The sequence below is a fragment of the Eurypyga helias genome, unplaced genomic scaffold (genome assembly GCF_000690775.1).
Source record: "Eurypyga helias isolate BGI_N326 unplaced genomic scaffold, ASM69077v1 scaffold6818, whole genome shotgun sequence".
In the NCBI taxonomy this organism is placed as follows: Eukaryota; Metazoa; Chordata; class Aves; order Eurypygiformes; family Eurypygidae; genus Eurypyga; species Eurypyga helias.
In genome coordinates this window covers 1-21050 of record NW_010266197.1, presented here as the reverse complement: position 1 = coordinate 21050, position 21050 = coordinate 1, and the positions used below count along the sequence as shown (strand labels likewise).

The window sequence follows — 21050 nt, the reverse complement described above, 5'->3', positions numbered from 1 at the left end:
GCGGTCCCAAGCTGCCAAATGCCTTCTACCTTCATTACATAGGAATGTAAAATTGTTGCTAGACAGGCTAGGGATTTTACTTCCTCTGCTAAGCAAAATAAAATTACTTCATCTAACAAAGCGCCGGTGACCTAAATTCAGTCTAAAATATTCAGAAATATTTCCTTTGTTTGGCAGTTTGAGCTGGAAATTCACTTAGTGAGAATTACTAAGAATTTAGAGCGCAACCGTGAAGTGAACCACTGTCCATTTGCACTTTTTGAGACAAATGTCTGTGCTTATCTAATTAGGTGAAATTTGGGCTCCGAGAATGGGTCCTCGGAAGGGTGGAATATGATACACGTGTGAGTGACATCCCACTGAATCTTATTTTGCCACTGGTACTTATTCCTATGATAGCAATCATCGTCATTTCTATCATCTGTTACAGGTGAGTTCTTTTAATTAGGTAGTTTTGCTGTCCTAAAGCTTCCAAGGTACTACCTGATTGTTTTCAGCTCAGTCTACAGAAATTACCTTCATCTTTTTCATGAGCTGCAGAGTTAAGAAAGGCAGTTACAGCAGGAAATATGTATGAGCACCAATTTATTCCCCTCACGCACACCAAATTCCTTGGTGTCAGTCAGCCCAGTCCGTCTTTTATACATAAACACAACAATTGGTCCCAGGCTTTCCATGCACACAATTGCAGACTGGGTTGCACATATACATTCTTGAAATGGCAGCTAAAGTGCCTCTTGTGAAGGAGATAACTTATTCTGTATACATAACCATCAGCATTTATGCTGCCTCTGTCAGCACTGTAGGTCTGAGCTGGATGGATTTGGCTAAGAGGTCCTTTTGGCCTTTCCAGCTGAGGTAAAGCGTTACCCACACACGAATTTTGTGATTAATGGTGAAATTCATGCTTCACAAAGGGCCAGAACAATGACTGTATTTCATTTAAGACATACTTAGCCCAATGTTAAGGTTAGTAATGAGGGTCTCATACTGTCCCTCAGGAAGGGGTGGATTTCACTCTTAGGGTGCATATCAATATAGCCGAAGCAATGCAGAAGTATGTGCTGTACAGCACTGAAGTTCTCGTCTGCAACCTTCTCATTTCAGTCCCTGATATGCTCCTGGGTGGCTCAGAGCCAGTGCAGGACATGTTGCAAGCAATCTTTGTTCACTACATACAAATTGAGTTTCTGTACTTAATATGTGGTTAAAAGCATTTGTAGCTACTGCTTACTGTATTTTAAATCACTGGCCCAAGAGTGCTTTGAAGCAGCAGGCCCGTGATACTGACAGGTTGATTTAGACGGAATGAAGACCTGGTCCACTGTTGCTGGTTTCCTCCTCCATCCTCTTTCTGCTGCCAGTGTTTAAAAAGAAATCAAAATCACGAAAATGTCCCCCAGTCCTTTGGCTTCCCACTCAGCGCTGTTGCAATTTACCTACTTTTGCAGTTTGTAACATTTTAAAAATCTTACCTCTCTTCCATAAAGACGCAAGAGCCAACAAGCAGAACGAGAGTATGAAAAAATTAAATCACAACTGGAAGGCCTGGAGGAGAGTGTCAGAGACCGGTGCAAGAAGGAATTCACAGGTAGGACAGATGTTTGCGCTCCTGCGGGTCCTCTTGAGCAGTCAGAAGATGGGCTGGAGCAATGGTGGTAGCTTGCTAAAGTTGTCTTCTGGGAACAAATAATTAGTAGATCTTAGTAATCTTGATTACTGACGTTGACATACAGCAGATATTTGATATGATTTATGAAAGCCTTAAATAAAATAGGGACCTGAGGTTATTAAAAGAATTGGATAGGTTTAGTCTGAAGGCAGGACAGTTAGCAACTAGGAAAGAGAAACTAGTTGAGACTGGGGTTACTTATAGCCATTAATGTGAGTGGCCATGGATACAGAGGAAAGAATGTTTTGTAGTGACTAACTGTACATTTAGTATTTAGCACAATGGCTGTATGTGCCAAGTATGCACATTAAAAACTGTTTTCGGATCTCTAAAATTTATTGCAGCAATCATAATACAAAGGGATAATTTGGCAAGCTTGCAGGGGAGAAATAGCATTTTGCCCTGTTTATCATGGGAAAACCTTAAGCTTGATTTGAGGAGCTAGCTAATTGTTCTGTGTAAATACAGAGGCATCATCCCAGGGAAGGCAGCGGGAGGTGTGAAGGCTCAGCATTTCTACACATGGAACTACTCATTGCAACGCTTAAATTAGGCATCAGAGTGCAAACATTGCAAATACTGGCCTAAATATTGCCATGAAATGTCACCTCATTATCTGAATTATAGTTGCTGTTGGGTCATGTTGAAATAATCTTTACTGAAAAAAAAAAAACAAACCATGTTTTATTTCTAAAGAGAAATAGATTATTTCATATTGACAGTGGCTAAAAAGCAGTATTGAATTAAACAGCAAATTCAGGTTAGACTTGGAAATTAATTTAAGAAACTCGGAGAATCTGAGAGATTTCAGCCATGCTGGAAGCCTCTTCCAGTCTTGTGTTTCTGGCTTTTCTGGAACAAGATGTTCTTTTCTTGTACCAGTTTGCTTCCTATGGAAAACCAACTCCTTCCAGGTTCTAGACACAAACCAGAAGCAAATGTTTGAATCAAGAACTGTTCCCAAATGGGCTTCATTTCAAACTGCATTTGAAACTGTGAGAAGATCGATCAAAGTTAACAGCCCTCCCTCTCGCCACCTCTCCTGTGGAATTTCATACCTGTTTCTGAAAGGAGAAGGTGCCTTTCTCTTGCTGACACTCCTAGTGGGGGGCTACAGACTCCTGCTGTGTGTTGGGTTGAAGGTTTCCTCTCAGCTCCACCAGGCACAAGCAATGGGGAAGTAGAACATACATCCAAGGAGTAATCCTGTTCCTAAACTACATCTGCCTTGGCTGGCAGTAAAAGGAAACGCTAAAGTCAAAACACATTCTGGATCCATATTGTGAAATTGTAATGTCAACAGCACAAAGTGCAGACAGTCTAAAATACATGGGACCAAAGATAGCCAAGGAAAGGGACATGAGGGAGGAAGTACAAATACCACAGAGCTGAAAACCACAAGATGCTTTCTCCCTCAGCTTTGCTGATTGCTATAAAAGAGAGGGGTAAATGAGTGAATTAAGAGCAATAAAATTGCTGAGACAATAGGTCACTATATTAATTAACATGGTATTCTAGTCAATCAGCAATATCAGGTAATTGGAAAGCCTTCAGCTAGATGATGATTCCCTAATTGTTGTCCCTTTTAAGATCTTCAGAGCTTTTGAATCCCACAGAAATATTTCCATCCATTTCAGTGAACCATTTAACCTTCTTCCTCCATGTCATCCATTTCCTTCCAATTAAATTAGCATGCTTTACACTTTAAACCTTTCTTTCCTGATTGTTATGTATTTTTTAAAAAACTTTTATTACTACCTAGACTAGAGGGAATAGAATGTGCATTGGAAAAAAAAAAAAAACCAAGAAAATTATATTGCAGGGGTCTTTTAGGGTTGGTTGTTTTTTTTGACTCTGTGCTACAATCCTGCATGAACTCATCCAGATGTCCATTAAGGCCCTTTTTCAGATAGGCAGCAACAAGGAAACCATCTGTGCTGAAGGCAGTTATCCTCGTGTCACCGCAGGGTTAGCTGTGGTTGTAGTTAACAGAATAGTTGGTAAGAACAGGAGGAGAAGATGTGAGATGAAATAGAGTTTTTGGTGTTGCGTTTTCTTCATTACAAGGCACCCAAAGAGATCACGTCACCAAAAATAGCTGCAGGCTCTTTTTAAACAAACGTTTAAACCGTTGTGCATATTCCAGATCTAATGATTGAGATGGAGGATCAGACAAATGATATCAACGACGCTGGAATTCCAGTGCTGGACTACAAAACCTACACGGACAGAGTCTTCTTCTTGCCCTCCAAAGACGGAGAGAAAGATGTGATGATTACGGGGAAGCTGGACATTCCTGAGGCCAGGCGGCAGACTGTGGAGCAGGCTTTGAACCAGTTCTCCAACCTTCTCAATAGCAAATCATTCCTCATTAATGTGAGTACTGTGGGAGATTCACCTTGTCTCTCAGCTAGGCATACCTGCGTGTACGAGATAGCGGGTTTGCAAGCACAAGTGAACCAAAATTATTAAAAATAAGGGATTTGCATACGGTTCTAGTTCCACAGTAACGTGGCCTCACACCCAGAGCTTCCTAGTGAAGGGGAGAGGCAAGATATTTCTGTGCCAGGTCACGTAGTATGGAGTTAGTCAATATTGCAGTCGCTGTAAGAAAACAGATATTGCCCAATCTGGCTTAAAAACTGCTTTTACAAGTTTGTTTTAGCCTTTTAAGAAACGTGATGGGAGAATGAGGATTCCATCCTGGTTTCTCACAGAGTCACCGGCAGGCAGCCGTCTGCTGGATCTCTGCCCCAGAGAGGCAGAGGCTCCTCAAGTGGCCTATTCATCAAGATCGATGAGTGCTCGCAGCGGCTCTGAAGAGACTTCTAATTGCTCACTCTCAAAAACCGAGGCTGATTGTCAGACACCTAAATATAGATTTAGGCTTCTAACTTCTTTTTTAAATGAGGCTCCAGAGCTGAGCTGGTTAATGGTAGCATTACAGTTTATGGCAGATGAGAGCGCGTTCCCAGGTGTACTTAGATTAGTGTCTTAGTAATTTGATGTGAAAGGGCTGGGAGTTTGGAATTTGAGGGAGAGGGGAGTTGCTTTTTGCTTTTAAAAAAAAATGTCACAGAACACCTTTTTTCATTTCATTAAAGCATCCTAATTTTTAGATAAGCCTTCTGTTAAAGCACATAAGCATTTCTTGGGTTAGTCCAGTACACCGTGTGTATATCTAACAACAAATTATAGGCAAGACTTTCTTATAAGTAGATTTTTAAAACTTTTCCATTCTGTGCTTAGAAGATTAGGGTTAAAATAATACTGCATGTCTTCTTAGAGCACACAAGTTTTGAGGTTCTACAGAAACCTTTCGTCTGATTTGTTTTTACATTTGTTTTCTATTTCAGTTTATTCACACGCTGGAAAACCAAAGGGAGTTCTCTGCTCGAGCTAAAGTGTATTTTGCATCTTTACTGACAGTTGCTTTACATGGAAAACTAGAATACTACACTGACATCATGAGGACGCTGTTCTTAGAACTGATGGAGCAGTATGTTGTGGCCAAAAACCCAAAGCTGATGCTAAGAAGGTTTGAATGATTGTCATATTTTCTGTAGTTCTCCGCTTTTCTGTAAATGTATTTCTTTTGCAGTGGTGAGTATTAAAATGCCAACTGTCTGAGAAAGTCAGAAATAGCCTGGCCCAGGCATATGAAGGAGACAGGTTCACCAGGCATAGCTGTGGAAGGCACAGGCAGGAGGACTGCTGGCAATGGATTTCCTTATTCAAATACTGTAGTGTGGAATCTGCATCAAGATTACTGAAACATCTGCCTTACTTCAAAATACAATACAGAACATTTCATTTACTTTCTAATCTAATTTTATTCCAAATAATCTAGCAATTAAACCACACATCATCTCTGTAACGAGCACACGTAATCAGCTTGCATTGTGCATTCAGTGAGGGCTTGCTCTAGTGTTTTTAACCCTGTTGTTATCCCAAAGAAATTATGAAAGACCTTGGTCTGTGTATGTTGTAGCTTTGTAATCTGTAAGTTATTTCCCAGTAACTGCACAACTGGGTTAATTTTTCAGCTCTTACAGCGCAGACCCAATTTAGGATTTTGCATAAAGGATGTGCGCTTTTCCGTAATGAGCTGAAGGTACCCGGGAATGATGAGCAATACAAAGCACTTATCCTAAAGCAAGTACATGCTCTCAAGACTCTATAGGGAAATCATTGCATTAGGAGAGTGCACGCAGTTAAGCATATAAAAATATTATATTTCAAGCAAGCAATGTTTTTCTTTAAAACTTTGTCATTAAGCACACTTACCATACTCAGGGTTGGGTTTTTTTTTTTTTCAGATCTGAAACGGTTGTTGAGAGAATGTTGTCTAACTGGATGTCTATTTGTTTATATCAGTACCTCAAGGTAAGAGTTGAAGTCTGTTGCCTGTGGGAGTTTTTTTATCAATAATACTTAAACACACTGCATTGAGCGTATCTTTTGGTTTTGCTTTATTTCCTTTCCTTTGAACAGGACAATGCCGGGGAGCCTCTTTATAAATTGTTCAAAGCTATCAAACACCAGGTAGAAAAAGGCCCAGTGGATGCTGTACTAAAGAAAGCCAAGTATACATTGAATGACACAGGCTTACTGGGAGATGATGTAGAGTATACGCAGTTGGTAAGCAGAGCATGATTAATATATTCTAAAATCTTTTCTTCTTTAAACTTAAGTCCTGTAGTGCTAAGTCTGTACATACTTTTCTGGACAAATGTGATCTGCATAGAAATTCTGATCGTGGGCAGGACTGTCGATAGTTTGACCAAAGCAAGTCTCCAAGAAGGAAAACAGAATTATAAAGTATCTTCTAAGCATTAAATCCAAGTCCTGCCACTGTGGAATCCGTTTCAGTAAATCCCTTTAATATTCTCAAAGTCTGACTGAGCAATGGTCAGAGTGTTTGGCTCCTTCCCTTTTCCCATCTAAATTAACTGGCAATTGATTTTTGCAGAATTCTTGCACTAACATTACGCTTGCAGTTCGAGTTGTCTTTCTCCCTTGTGATTGCTGCTCGTCAGCATATCAAATGTCATTTTAGAGATCATTTTATTAGTCTACCAGGATACAAGCTCCTCTGCAGTCCTGTGACATGGCTCTGCAATCTTCAAAACACTTCAGGCACCTATTCCTGCACTTGTTCCTGTGTGACTGAAACTCTCTTCAATGCAGGGAGCCCAACTGGCATTGAAGGGGGTTTATTTCCACCTAAGGAAGTAATTCCCTACAGTGATGAGGGGAAGCTGCCTCTACAGGCAATTCTGGAGACCCGTGTTGGGGTCCTTGTTGCTTCGTCAAGTGGGATGAAGTGGACATCCCTGCCCCAGGGATTCCTGAGCTCCACCACGCCCTGACCCTCATCACCAGTGCCATGGTCTAGTTACCTATTAGAAATTCTGCTTTTGCTTCATTCTGCTCACTGCCACATTTCCACCACTTTTTCAACCAGACTCCAGCACGCAGGTTCGCTGTCATTTTAAAAATCTGAAGCAGCCCACTCTTTAGCTGTTTAGGGAGCGTAAATTCTAGTTTTACTCTTTCTGACAGTCTTGCTGGTTTTCTTCAGGATACAGTGCAATGAATAAAGAAGCACAACCACCAACACAGGATTTTTTTCTTCCCTCTCCGATTTCTCTTTTATTGATGTGTTAGGAGCCATTTGTGGTTGTCTCCAACTGAGAAACATGCAGTGACATATCTGCAGTGTGGAAAGAGAAACTTAATAAAAAGCTTTATTAAGTCCTGGTTAAAAAAAAAAATCACCGTTTTATGTATTCTGAAGAGATGCTGATGGGAGGGCTGATGTGAGGAGATTGCTGTAGGACTTTCACTCGCAGAATCACTAGAGTGTGACCTAGACTGCCTGGAGAAAAAGGGTGTGCTGGGCAAGGAGAAGTATTTTAAGTTCAGTTGATATTTTGGCAATTAGTCCAGTTGTCATCTTCATATCTAAGCTGAAAGTGCCACCCATATAAACCACACTGGCAATGCTCGTTATCTTTTCTCTTACGTATGGAGAACAAAATTTACTTGCAGTGTACATCGTGTAAGACTTGATGGCAATAATTCTTTATTCAGTCTGTTTCTTTTCACAAAAAAGCCAATGCCTGCAATTAAGCTAAATGAATGCAGTGTGAAAGCAGAAAATTTGTGTATGCAGTCAGATGTGGGCACAACAAGCATACTAGCTAGACATTAAACATTATAGCATTGTACAGTAGCAGTATTTGGTCCAGATTTACAGATTTCCCATCAAACAAAGATTTTATGTGTGTGCGTGCACGGAAGATGATGGGAAATATGTGTATATATATATGTATGATCAAAGATTATGAAGGGGGTTACTATTGCTATAAGTTATTGGGCACGATGGTGACATAACTGTGAACAGTTAGGGAGCATTTGTGCACCAAGGTAGGTTAAAGCATGAGTTAATTAGTTCACTTCTGCCTGAAAGTGAGACACGGTGGGGAAGTACAGTATAGAGCAGTTGTCTGCTCTCTAATTGTTCTTATTTAAAAGATGAATCTGTTTTGCATCACTGGTTACGCTGACGTGCTGCATACTGAACCAGCAGCAAAATCATGTCTAATTACCATAAAGCTAATAGGAAAAGGAAGGTGAAATCTCATGATTAGTTTGAGGGTTCTGTCAGGGGACAGTGCAATCATGTTTAATTTGACTGCCGTATGGCGTAGCTTTTCTTCACTTGCTTAAAAATACCAGCCATGCAAGTTTGTTTCTGAGATTTGAGATGATAAATTCAGGCATTATTGTTGGCAGGAGCATATGTGTTTGAGAGCTGCGATGCTTTGGATGTGCCTGGCCTCCAAAGCTACCTGACTGGCAAAAGATCCACAAGGACTCTGAGCTGTTGTATGGGTTCAGCTAGTGGAAAGAAAGAGGCTTTTCATAACATCTATTTGGTTTTGGTGGGATTTTTATCCTTCAGGGGAGGTTTCCTGGCCATAGTTTTCTCATTTGCTTTTGTCTGTATTAAAACTGACACTTACATAGTGAAGCTACTTTTAAAAAATTCACTCTAGATTTAGCAAATTACAGGCTTTCAAAAAATTCTGTTTAACATTAAAAAAAACATGTCAATACTATCAGAAAACAGTAATACCTTAGAACTAGCGTTAACTACTTAAGTGTATTTCCTGGAGCTATTAGACTTATTGTGACAACAGTAAGCTGTAAATGAAGTCTTCTAACACCAAAGATAATATAAATGGCTTTTATATATACATATACGTGTGTGTGTGTACTTCTATATATCGAATGAGCAGCTGCTCACAGGAGGTAAAGCTACAGGAGCTGAACAAGTCACTGCTCATCAGCTGAGCCGTGTGAAATCACCATATGCACAGACCTACTCCGCTCGCCTTGAGAATCACAGAATCACAACCACGAAGACAGTGTGAAGGAAGGCAAAAGCACACAATACTGTAGGAGTTCAGCAACGTGCACCTCAAGCGATTATTGGGAACCCGTTAGGTTTGGGCACTGCATTACTTGTGCTTTTCTATGTTCCGGGTTATCGGGCTATATGAGAAGCATTTAACTAGTCCATGGACCAGCTGCTTTGTTCTTGAATAAATCCTCAAGACTCCATAATAATATCACAGTAGACATGAGTAAATCTATTCTGCATCTTTTCTGTTTTGCCAGAATGCAATAATCATTGCATAGTGAATTTTAGATATTGTTTTCATTTAAATCACCCAGAAAAATAGCTTCAGAGGTAATTCAACACTGATTCGGCTTAATAACCATGTACCTTCTTCTTTTTTTTTCCCCAGACAGTAAATGTGTATGTGCAAGATGGAGGAAGCGATTCCATACCTGTGAAAGTGCTGAACTGTGATACGATATCACAAGTAAAGGAAAAGATAATAGACCAAGTCTATAGAAATCTGCCGTGTTCTCAGTGGCCAAAAGCTGAGAGTGTAGTTCTTGGTAGGTGGCTACTTGTGATACTATGTTGAGTAGGTGAAACATGTTGTGTGATTTTGTATTATCCCCTAAAATGTCTGTAAAAGCAATTTATATGTTTTCTTTAAAAAAAAAAAGAAGTTGAATTTGTGTTCAGCTGGATGCAAAAATAGAGCATTTTGCAGCAATCTTAATATGCATTAAAAATTAATGCTTTCTTACAGTGTTCTTTTTCATGACTTAAAGTTTTGGTGTATTGTCATTAGTGTGCAAAGAGCCTGTTAATGACTGTTAGCACAAATGTATTCATGTCTGACAGACTCAGTATCTCAGGTACTAATTAATGTGATAATGACAGCATGGACAATTAACTGATGGAGAAGTAATAATGCGATTTCAGAAACTGGTACTGATTTTGACTTGCCTTTATGATGGTTATTCAAAAGAATTATAATTTACAGGAGCTGCACATTTAGGAGATGATGACCCAGCCTCTGAAAATTTTCCTCCTTGAAGGCTTTCAATATTGCTGTTCTCTTCTTGAGGGAAAAAAAAATTGATGTCACTTAAAAGGCCTAATAATCTTATAACAAAATCTCAGATTAATAGTTTTGCAATATCTTCATTTAATCTGCATTAATTTGCAAGTAGACAACACAACTCTTGCTCTTCAGAAAATCCTAGTAAATTCTCTAAAAATGTCTTTTCTATTCCACAGAAAGTCCTACTATATTCTGAATGTATAGCACTTCTTATTATCCATATTTTTAATATTCTATACAAAGGAATTTAACTTTCTATGGAAAATAATCAGCAGTCATGGGCATGGTTAGAAATAATTCATGTAAACTTCTGTAATGAAGACCAAACTATTACGTAGTAAAACCCACATATTGTGGCATGTGCCAAATTACTTCTTTAAACACTCAGTGGGTCTCTAAACGGAAACATTCTTGAAGTAGTTATTTTTGCACATGGTTAAAACCTGTTTTTTCTCATTTTAATTACCCCTTAGAGTGGCGTCCAGGTTCTACTGCACAGATCCTCTCAGACTTGGATTTAACATCCCAAAGAGATGGCAGATGGAAACGTATCAACACACTAATGCATTATAATGTAAGGAGGTGTTTCAGAGCAGTTGTTCGCATCTGTTAACTGTTCTCTAGTAATAAATAAAATCTTTATTTGTTTTTAGAGAAACTTCTGTGCTACATAAAGAATCAAAAAACTCATAGCTCTGGGACTAGGCAATAAAAACTTGGGACCGTGAAAGACTAAGTCTAGACATGTTGCCTAAATATCTTACCAAAAACATATCACCTAAGTGCCAGCACTTTGGTTTCTTCATCATTGTGGTGTCCAAATCCAAATTCTCCTTTGAACACTCAAAAGCTCCTTTTGATAGGTCTCATATTCATCTCTTCTCTACCACTTCCTACCCCTGAGAGTTGGCTTTGTCCTTGCTCTGCTGCTAAATAGATTTTGGGCTGGTCTGGTTTGTTCAGCAGCCCGGTCAGGAGAGCAGATGTTGATGTTTTTGTACTGTCTTGTTTTAGGTTTTGTACTGTGCACTCTACCACTAAGCACTTGCAATCCACTTATCTTCCCTCCGTATGCTATTTATTGCTTTCTATCAACAGATATCCTGATTAGGAAAGATAGAAGTTAGTTTTCCCTCAGAAAACAGACAGGTCTTGATTCTTCATGATAAACCTCATTTTTGTACAACAGGCTCCCACGCTGGAGTGATGAACCGCTGAAGTCTTGGAGGTGCTTCTAGCGTTTGCAGTAATCTCACGGGAGGTGTTACTGGGATCACTTATTAAAGGAGGGGGGAGGGAGGGAGTCTGTTCTGAATTGCAGAGCCAGTTCCCCAGAAGCCTTTGAAGGGCAGCTTAATCACAGGTCCAGATTGCCTGCCAAAGATTAAAGAAACCACAGTTTAGGTGTTAAGAAAGAGGTTCAGTAGTGCATATTTCTTTCGATTAACATTGCTGTGTTTGTATTTTTCAAAGGTCCGAGATGGTGCCACGCTCATCTTATCAAAAATGGGAATTTCCCAGCAGCCAGAGGATAATCAGCAAGATGTCCCAGGGGAAAGTAAGTATCTTGTGGCTTCACTACCTCCCCAGATGACTAGAAGTCAAGCATGTCTGTGGAGCTAGATATTCCCCACCAGACTATATAGGAGGTATTTGTTCTGTGTTACCCACTGCACACTCACAATGGTTTTCTTTGGCCTCATAATAAAAGCCGTAACAGAAAGCCCTCTGAGCAAACATTTCCCCGCATATTTTGTTTCCTAATCCCACTGAATCTATAGTCACACCTCGTGTTTCACCTTTCCAAAGCTTTATCTCTTTCTCCTTCCTTCTTCCTTTTCATACTTTCCTCTCCAGATTTCTTCCACTTTTTATTAGACTAATATTGAGCACTGTGTTCTAGATGAACCACAGCAGAGACCAGCTTCCCTCTCTGTGACATAGTGGGTCTGATTGGGGGGGGAGGGGGTTTATTGCATTTCTTAAAACCATGTTGCCTTGCAAACTCGCCTCTCTACATTGATATTTTGTGTCTCCCTCCCATTAAGTGGTGTTTCACCACCTTATGCTAGCTTGGTTTTTCCAGGGTTTGTTGGTTGGCTTCATTCATCCAGAACTGTTATCTTTTGAGATGCAGAATTTTCCACGATTCCTTTGTTCTTTTTGAGTGAGCTAGTGTAAGTGTCAAGAATTTCCTTATGTTTCCTCTCTTTCGCATCACTAAAGCCACTGTTGCCCAATTCTTGTACTGCTGTCTGCTACAGTATGCTGGACTTCCCAGCACAGAAGACAACCTGTTCTCTTGCAACCTGTTTTTTAAAGCTTTTACTTCTACGTGTTAGTAGTCTGTCTTTATCTCAAAACCTCTTGAGACACAATATCCAATACAGCCTAAAACGCACTCAGATTTTTATGGAAATATTTACTTGTAAATTTATGTTCTTTGTCACATGTGTTTCCTTTTCATTTCAGATGTTCAGTTTCTCTCTTTTTTTATCCTTATACTGAATTATTTTACACGAGGTAGAATTTAGATTTATGGAATGAAAATTGTTGAGATCATTCTTCCTTCTATGAACACATTTGATATGCTCCTCTGTCTACCACTGATTGCAAAAGCCATTGCTTCACCTAATAGTTTCATTCCTTAAAACAGATTTACTGATCTTAGATTTAATAGGTTTCAAGGGCTGGGCAGTCAAACAGATTGGAAATCATATGCCAGAAATGTACATTTTTCAAGAAAATGGCTCTCAGCTGATAGCTCTGACGTGTATCGCCATTTAACAAAAATGTGCAGATTTCCATTTCCTTTGTGTTCAGTGTAGGCCAGGAAATTAGGACAGGCAGAATTACTCGCCGTTTGCTTTTTACTCTCTCCTCTCTGATGCTTTCTGTTGAGACTCTTTCCAGCATCCTCCAAGGGCCCTCTAATGGTCGCAGCTACACCTCTGATGCTCTTCTCTCACCCCTTTACTGCAAGTGCCTGCCTTAGTTGGCCAAGTGGTGACTACTCTGTCACAGCAAGTGCCAACCCAGCAGGTTAACTTAAAAAGCTGTTCAGTCTAATACAGAGGGTAGTGAGGTGCAGCCAGGCGAGGAGCTAATGCCTAGTCCCTGTTAACTTTGGTTGCACCAACTGCTGAGATAACTGGTGAGATGGTGGTCATCTCCACTCTAAAGAAGTGGAAGGGACCGTGAGGGGAGCCTGGTGGTGTCCTTCGCTTGCTTTGCTTTCGTAACACACCGCGGTGTTCAGTCTGTCGTTCTGGCCTCTCAGTCTTCATCCTCCCCACCTCGCTACCCTTATGGCAGGCAGCAGAGCACCAGACCATGTGGTTTTCTTTTTTTGTTGCATGCTTTTTTTCTTTCCTCCTTCTCTGCAATTACATCTTTAGCTGTGATTCACTGGGATGAAGCTCTTTGAACAGACGTGATCTGTACTCCAAGATTAACTCCCTAGTTACACCTGGGGGATAATAAATTGTAAAGGAAAAGCAGACTTCTGGGGACAGTGCTGTCACACGAGGGCTCTGGTACATGAGAGGAAAATCTGCAGAGAGAATTCAGATCTCAAAGTATGGACTTCATTAAGACAACTTCCACCATGTTTCTTCTCCACACCCTGTCTTGCACCATGTAGTGTACAAATTTGGGAAGATAGCCTTTCATGCTAGGCTGGCCCATTTTCTGAAGTGCCGAAGGATCCTCAGAGCTATCTGGTGCCAACTTGTTCTTTTGGAAAGCTATAAAATGCTACAAAGCCAGTGCAAAGCGAGAGCCTGCGGTGACAGTGATTTGTGAGACGCTATGTGTATAAAAGGGAGAGGAGATGATCAGAGCCTTCCCCTCCCACACATACACATTTATATGACACAGGGATTTACAGGGTTGGAATAAATAGAAATCCTATCCCAGCTCTATGAATGAGGCTTGTGACGAAGTGGTTTTCCTTTTATTGAGTCCCTCATTAACGTGCACCTTTTGCATTGAGAAGTGTCAGCTGAAGCCATTGACTGTCTGCCAAAGCACTAGGCTTTGCACAGAACAAAACTGTAAAACCATGTTCAGAGATGTTGCTCTAAAACCTGGCATTGCTTCCATGCTGCTTTTGATTCAGAGCTTCTAACAGGAAGACACTAGAAGCTGGAGGTTGTGACAAATTAAATGCAGCATCCTTTGCTTCTGGAGATAATAAATGCAATTACTAATTTGTATCAAGATGGAGAATGGTTTCAGTGATTTCATGCTAGTGTTTCTGTACTGAACTGTAAGCCAGAACAACACACACTGATATTCTGGGGTTTTTCTCTGGTTTGGGTTGTTTGGTTTTTTTTTTTCCTTTTTCAATTCTGAATAAAAATAGAAAGGGTTGCAGATCAGAAATACTGATTAGCAGATCCGTGTAGGGCAGCCCTTCCTTCCCCTCCACGGAGCAGTGTATTCACGGGGGGGAGGAGACCTGAAGGAAGCTAATTTGCTGCAGGCCACACAAGGGGAAAGGGGCTGCATTGCCTGTCGCCACCTCATTCGCCTCCATCATGTTTACATAATGGTTCATACCCCTATAATTAGTCAACACACTCGATATTTGGCATTAACCCACACACGCAGTGTTTATATTGGCCAAAGAATACCCAAGGGCCAAGACAAAGAGTCTGGGGGGAAGCATTTGATCCCGTGGGCGCAGTCTTCTCCCCGCTACGGCTTGGCTCATACTGTGGCTACCGCAGTAAAGAAGGAAGCGTTTGCCCCTATCTTTTATTTTCATCACCTTCTGCTTTTCCACCGGGGAAAATATTATCTCACAGAAATGCTCTTTTCTCTTAGCTACCACACTGCTGACATGTTTTGTTGCCCCGTGTTCTGAATTTCTCTTCCCCTTTCTTCTTGCTACTTTTAGCAATGAAGTGGGATCTTTGTGTTGCAGAAGTTCATCTGGTTGAGCTGTAGTCTCTTAATCCCTACTTTGCTGTGAAATGACTACTGTTTCACTGGTAGCCAGTTCTGTTTGTTGCTGAACAAACACAGGCCAAATCAAGATGCACATAAGGGCCAGTAATTTTGGTGGAAACCCCTTTGGTTGTTTCTCATCTCTCCAAAGTTAAAGTGGGCCATATACCATCAGGAGGGCAAAGAGAGGATAAATTCCTTTGAATCAAAGGGGGAAGCAGAAGTGTGCCAAGCAACTGACATATGGCTGGAAAATAGTTTCTGCTCTAAACTGCGTGATTTGATCTACTAATTTACAAAAGTAAATAACAGGCATTGCAAAAGAAATTCCAGACTTCAAGCCCAGCAGTGGTTCTTACTGTACTGGCGGATGATTGCTGAATGTTATCGATTGCGAAATCACGGCTGCTTCACAATGAAGTGATAGCTTTTGTTTCTTTCTTCCTTCGTTCACATGAACTTCCAAGTCAAATTAAGGACTCTCAAAGGACAACGTGATTTAATGTGAGATTTGTTTATTTTCCTACCTGGTTAAGAAGAAGTAGAGGCCCCCAAAGACTGCCTAGCTAATGCATTTCATGAGGTTATATAAAGTACCTTCAAGCAGAAGTGTTGGCTTGGCCAGATTACACATGAATGTTATTTTCCCCTGTGATGTGAAATATTGAACAAGCGTGCAAGCTGGTAAATCTAATGCAGCTGTTGAGGAACTTAGTTAATAAACTGCTTATGGCCAAAAAGGACAAAATTCATGCAATTAGAAACTGGTATTTTCTGCTGTAACTGGGATTCAGTTACATTAGATATGTATATTAAAGCATGGAACTTAGCAGTAATGCAAAATAACTTGTGCAATAGGGCTGAATCACAATTTTTATGGGAAAAATAACTTTCACATTTTTAAGACGTCAACGATTTTAAATGCACTGATTCAGTAACTTCCACTGGAAGAGAGCCATTGATTTTAGGAACTATGCCAAGTAGATGTATAAAATTCAGAAATTAAAGGGAGAACAAATAAACCCGGGAGATTTAAAACTGGGTTTGGGACACAGAATCCTTTTTCAAGGGGTATTAATTGCAAGTGAATTGTATCATCGCTTTTAGAACTGTTGGCAACAAAATATTCTCAGGCATAGAGTTTGTCTGAACACTCAAGTTAATGCCGAAGTGCAAGACTCCCTTGATTCCACTGCGTGATCACTGACCTAAGCTCAGGGACCAGATGCATGACCAAGCCACGGGTAGCATGGCGAGGCACCGTAATCAGATGAGCTGTCATTAGCATCCAGGTGCTTACTCCTCTTTCTGCTCTATGCTGACCCACTTGCTGTGAGTCCCTCTCTGGTCTAAGCTATGACCACTGACAAACAAATGTTTAAAAAAATCTTACTGTAATGAATTATGAATTTGCTGCAGTCATTCCCTCTGTCTGCTGGAGTTCATGTCCTCCCAGCAAAGGGATGCATTTTCCTCCTTTCAGCTACTGGGTCAAGTGGTGCTGGTCAAATGCTGATAAAGGCAGGCTTGAACTCAAGTACCATGCTTTGAACTCAGCAGTTAGGGTAAAAATTTAAATTGTAATGGTGGTAGCTAGAAAAAAATTGCCATCATAAATTTTTGAATTGCCACTGCCAAATTCACCAGAGCTGCTACAACAATGTCTTGCCTTGTAGCCGGAGTAGGCTGTGATTGCTCTTTTTGTGGTGGCTGTTGGGTCAGACCTACCTGAGTTTCTGTAATTTGGCTGTGTCTCTGAGAATTCCCAAAGGGGTAGAGTACTTCAGAGTGAGGATCTCAAAAAACACACGTGCTGTGCTTATGTGATCGAACAGGAGTTTCCTCATTGTGTGATTCCTTCCTCTCCCTTTGCTCTTGACAAAAGCAAGAGTTTTCATCTCATGTATTATTGAACATTTACTTGAGTTGTATATTTGAACAAGAACAGTGTAATCTAGATCCTCTTGGCAAGAGGACAGGTATGTTAAGGATAGGGAACAAAGATCTTGCAGGTACCCGTGTACATGATTATTTTTGTGTTGCTGTTTTGGGTGCGGAGCGTTTTTTGTAATTATTGTGATTATTGTTTCTAGGGCATGCACTCCTGGAAGATGAGAATAAGGTCTGGCATCTAGTCCGGCCAGTAGATGAAATAGATGAAGGTAAATCGAAGCGCGGCAGCGTGAAGGAAAAAGAGAGGACCAAAGCTATTACAGAAATCTACCTGACCAGACTTCTCTCTGTGAAGGTAGGGCTCAGCTGTGCCACGGTCACACCTGGCTTCTAGAGATCTTGAGGTACAGCTGAAGAAAATGGTGCAACTGTTAGGCCTGCGTTTAGCTGCAGTTTTGAACACGTCATGTACATACAAGCGGTTGTTCAGGGCTTAAAGTGATTAATATGCCCTGAGGAACATTACTGGGAAAGAGATAAAGTGTAACTCTCCACCAAAGCCGAGAACCGGGCTTATGTGTTCGGTAAATAAGGATTTTTCTTGCAAGACAAAGATGGATATTCTCCTCTCTGCTACCTGCTTAGATAATATTTTGTTGGGTTTTCTTTTGAACCAAATGCTTTATAAACTGCTACAGAGCCTTATATTTCCCTCTTCTTGTGTGCAGCCCATGCTGCAGTCTAACCTAGAAAAATAAAAATGTTTTCAAATAATAGTAGTCCTTTTAGAGCATTTTTAGTGCTTATGCTGCAGATCGGATCACAAGCAAAATAATTTTGCAAAGCATTCCTTCCTGCAGAAAGAATTTAGAATAGTATGTTTGATGACCCTAAGGCCAGGCTCCTCTTGAAAATGAGGGTGACCTGGCTCCAGCTATGGCCATTTGTCCACGTGCGGAAGTGGATGTGAAGGAAAGTCTGTGCATAGATGGCATAGACAAATGGCCAGCTAGATGCTTAGATCCCTCTCTTCCATTAGTAACTCCTTTGCAGCCACTGCTTTTCTCTCCCCAACAGCCAGTTTATAGAATACTGCCAGTCTGGTGCTTTACTAACTCATACAGAGCTGGTGAGGTGTTATGGCTGGAACCACCCAAGGACTCTGGATGTGTCCTTGCTGCCAGCAGAGTGGCTTAGGGCTCCTTGCCTTCTTGATCCCTGCCCTGTTCTGAAGCTGGCAGCTGGGGTGATGGTGAGACAGAGGATGCAGCCCTTCAAACCTGTCCGTAGGGCCAGCCAGCTGAGCAGAAACAAACTGCACATGGCCTCAACAGGGTCTTCTCTAAACCAAGGGGACAGTCTCTGAGGTCCCAGTCTCTAAGGTCCAAACAGATGGAGGAATCCAGCCAAGTAAACAGCCGTCCTGGGACATTTCACTCCTTGGGCTAGGTGGAGCTCATGGAGCTGGGTCAGACTGTGTGTCTGATGAGACCCAAGGGCCTGTCCTTAAACAGAAAGTCAAATGCTCACTAGTGCTTTTTCTGCTCAGACTCTTTCTAAAAATTGCATGTTGCTCTGGAGTCAGAGAAACTGGAGGTGAGAAGCTACAAAACCATTAAAAATTACTAACAATTGTTTTACGTGCACAATGACCCTGAAGTGTAAATGTGTTGTATACTTAGAAACCAGTTTCTGCTTCTTCTGTCAAAGAGAAAGCAAACCTTTCTGTGGATACTGTAGGATAGTTGGTAAAGTCATAACCTTTTGGGCGAGAACATAAAATTGTTCTCTAGAAGGTCTTTACCGTGTTGGCAGTTTGCTGGGTCAGTGCACGAAGAAGCTGTTTGGTTTTTGTCACCCGCTACCCTTAGCACTCAGGATGAAGGCCAGCAGTGACTGCAACCGGGTTATGGGCTGTTAGTGTCAATAGCAATAAAAGATTCTAGCATCACAGCATCGTAGGATGATGCCAAGTTCAGCCTGTAACACAATTGTAATAGATTTTTTTTTTTTAATTTGCTTGTAGGGGACACTTCAGCAGTTTGTAGATAACTTCTTTCATAGCGTGCTCAACTCGAACCATGTGGTGCCACCGGCTGTGAAATACTTCTTTGACTTTCTTGATGAGCAAGCAGAAAAACATGACATCAAGGATGAAGATACCATTCACATCTGGAAAACAAACAGGTATGGTACGAGCAGTCTCATACCTGTACTGCAGAAAAATGTAACTCCCAGGTATATACTGGCACTCCTACCACAATCGGGGTATATTTCATTTATAACTCTCAGAATAATTTTAATTGAGATAATATGTTTATGTGATCAGAAGGATTCCTTGTGAGCCTAGAAGCTGCAGAAGTGAAACCAGCCTACCTATGGCGTTGTCACTGGCAGATTTACCCCTTTTTGTATTTCCTCAGAGAAGAGGAAAGCAAGAGGGAAATGGGACTAGATATACCTGTCAAAGCACAAAATCTAATAAAATACTACTTGAGAAGTCTCTAACGACACACGCATCTTCTCTTGCTATTTTGGAGCACTCGAGATTCTTCTCGTGTAAGTTTTTCTGTGAGAGATGTAAAGGCTTGGTTTTCAGACACGGAAACCAGACAACAGTCAGTTTGTGTAAATGCTGAAATACAAAATTAAGCTTCACTGTTGTGAGGAGATCAAAATGCAGAACCCGTACTTAATTGCATGTGATTTGCGTGCTGTAGAACATTTATTGTGTAAAAAGGATTATTTATCTTTTTCCTTGCTTTGCAGCCTGCCTCTTAGATTCTGGGTAAACATACTGAAAAATCCCCATTTCATCTTCGATGTACATGTTCACGAAGTAGTGGATGCTTCCTTGTCAGTCATTGCACAGACTTTCATGGATGCTTGCACAAGAACAGAGCACAAATTAAGCAGAGTAAGTGATTTGCATTCTGCATCCTGACTACACTCAGGCCTGACAAGACAAAGGGCACCCTCATAGACAATACCCATTCTCTGAGGAGATACAGCCTTGATAGCTCCTTTCCGGTTCTGTAATGAAGTTAGCATTTCACTGCTTAACAGGTTGGTGAACACGCCAGTGTGCCTGTGGAGCCTGCCAATTGATATTTATAAAAAGGGGGAAAGAGCAACTACCTGTATAAAAAGCAGGTTTAAGAACTGATTATTTCATGCCCTCCGATCATTTAGTATCATCTCGCGTTGATATATTTGTAAAACTCAGCAGTAATGCAGCAGTGTAAACTTCATCCTTTTAGGACAAATAATCCCACCAATGTTAATCAGCATCCAAATGTTAATACCTATAAAGTTTAAGTGAATATAAAGGCTTGATCTTAAGTTCTTGATGTTCTTTTGCTTCTTAGAGATGCTCATGAATCAACCAAGTTTTTCTCTATTATAAATTTTTCAGGATTCTCCAAGTAATAAATTACTTTACGCGAAAGAAATCTTTAACTATAAGAAAATGGTGGAAGAGTAAGTATAGACTCTTTTCATGCTTATTTGGAGTTGTTAGGGCTTTGAGCCTGTATAAAAGCAAAAGCAAATGCTGAGGTAGTCAGTCAACTGTCAGATGTTAAACATTTTACACCTGAACGTTAAAACTTTCCCTCGGTGGCAGCATAGGTAGGGTTGAAATGGAACCCCGTTATGACCAGTGCATGTTCGTGTCTGCGCAGACAGATGGATAGACCTATCCAGGAGAAAATACAATGCTGCTTTCTGCAGCGGTGGTTGTTACCCACACAGTCTGTCTAACCAGTGCTGCACTTCCGTAACTCACTCGAGTGAGAACATTTTCACAAGCACATGTTTTCTGTTCCATCTCTGACTTTATTCATTTACTAATTGGCAATTCTGTGAATACCATGGAAGATCTGCCACAGGACAAAACTCTTGCTAGCTGATGACTTCAAAACTTTAAGACCTAAAATAATAATTGGCTGCCATTATAAATAGTTTTCTTTCCTGTGGTATGGCCACGTACAAACACGTACGATTTGCCTCTGTGTGCTGGATTCAGCCAGGGAAGA

The 21050-nt window shown here is 40.8% G+C and overlaps 1 protein-coding gene across 1 annotated transcript in view; it reads left to right on the top strand.

The window, feature by feature from the left end:
- Positions 1-20493, top strand: part of PLXNB2 (plexin B2) — a gene marked incomplete at its 3' end in the record, with an annotated part of 70277 nt that extends 49784 nt beyond the window's left edge. The window contains exons 20-32 of the mRNA XM_010156981.1: positions 291-430; positions 1491-1591; positions 3819-4048; positions 5029-5210; positions 5992-6058; positions 6167-6313; positions 9493-9649; positions 10641-10741; positions 11641-11725; positions 17214-17368; positions 19040-19200; positions 19783-19930; positions 20429-20493. Of these exons, the coding sequence (XP_010155283.1) occupies positions 291-430; positions 1491-1591; positions 3819-4048; positions 5029-5210; positions 5992-6058; positions 6167-6313; positions 9493-9649; positions 10641-10741; positions 11641-11725; positions 17214-17368; positions 19040-19200; positions 19783-19930; positions 20429-20493 (1739 nt within the window). The remainder of the gene's footprint in view (positions 1-290; positions 431-1490; positions 1592-3818; positions 4049-5028; positions 5211-5991; positions 6059-6166; positions 6314-9492; positions 9650-10640; positions 10742-11640; positions 11726-17213; positions 17369-19039; positions 19201-19782; positions 19931-20428) is intronic.
- Between the last annotated feature and the right edge of the window lie 557 nt (positions 20494-21050).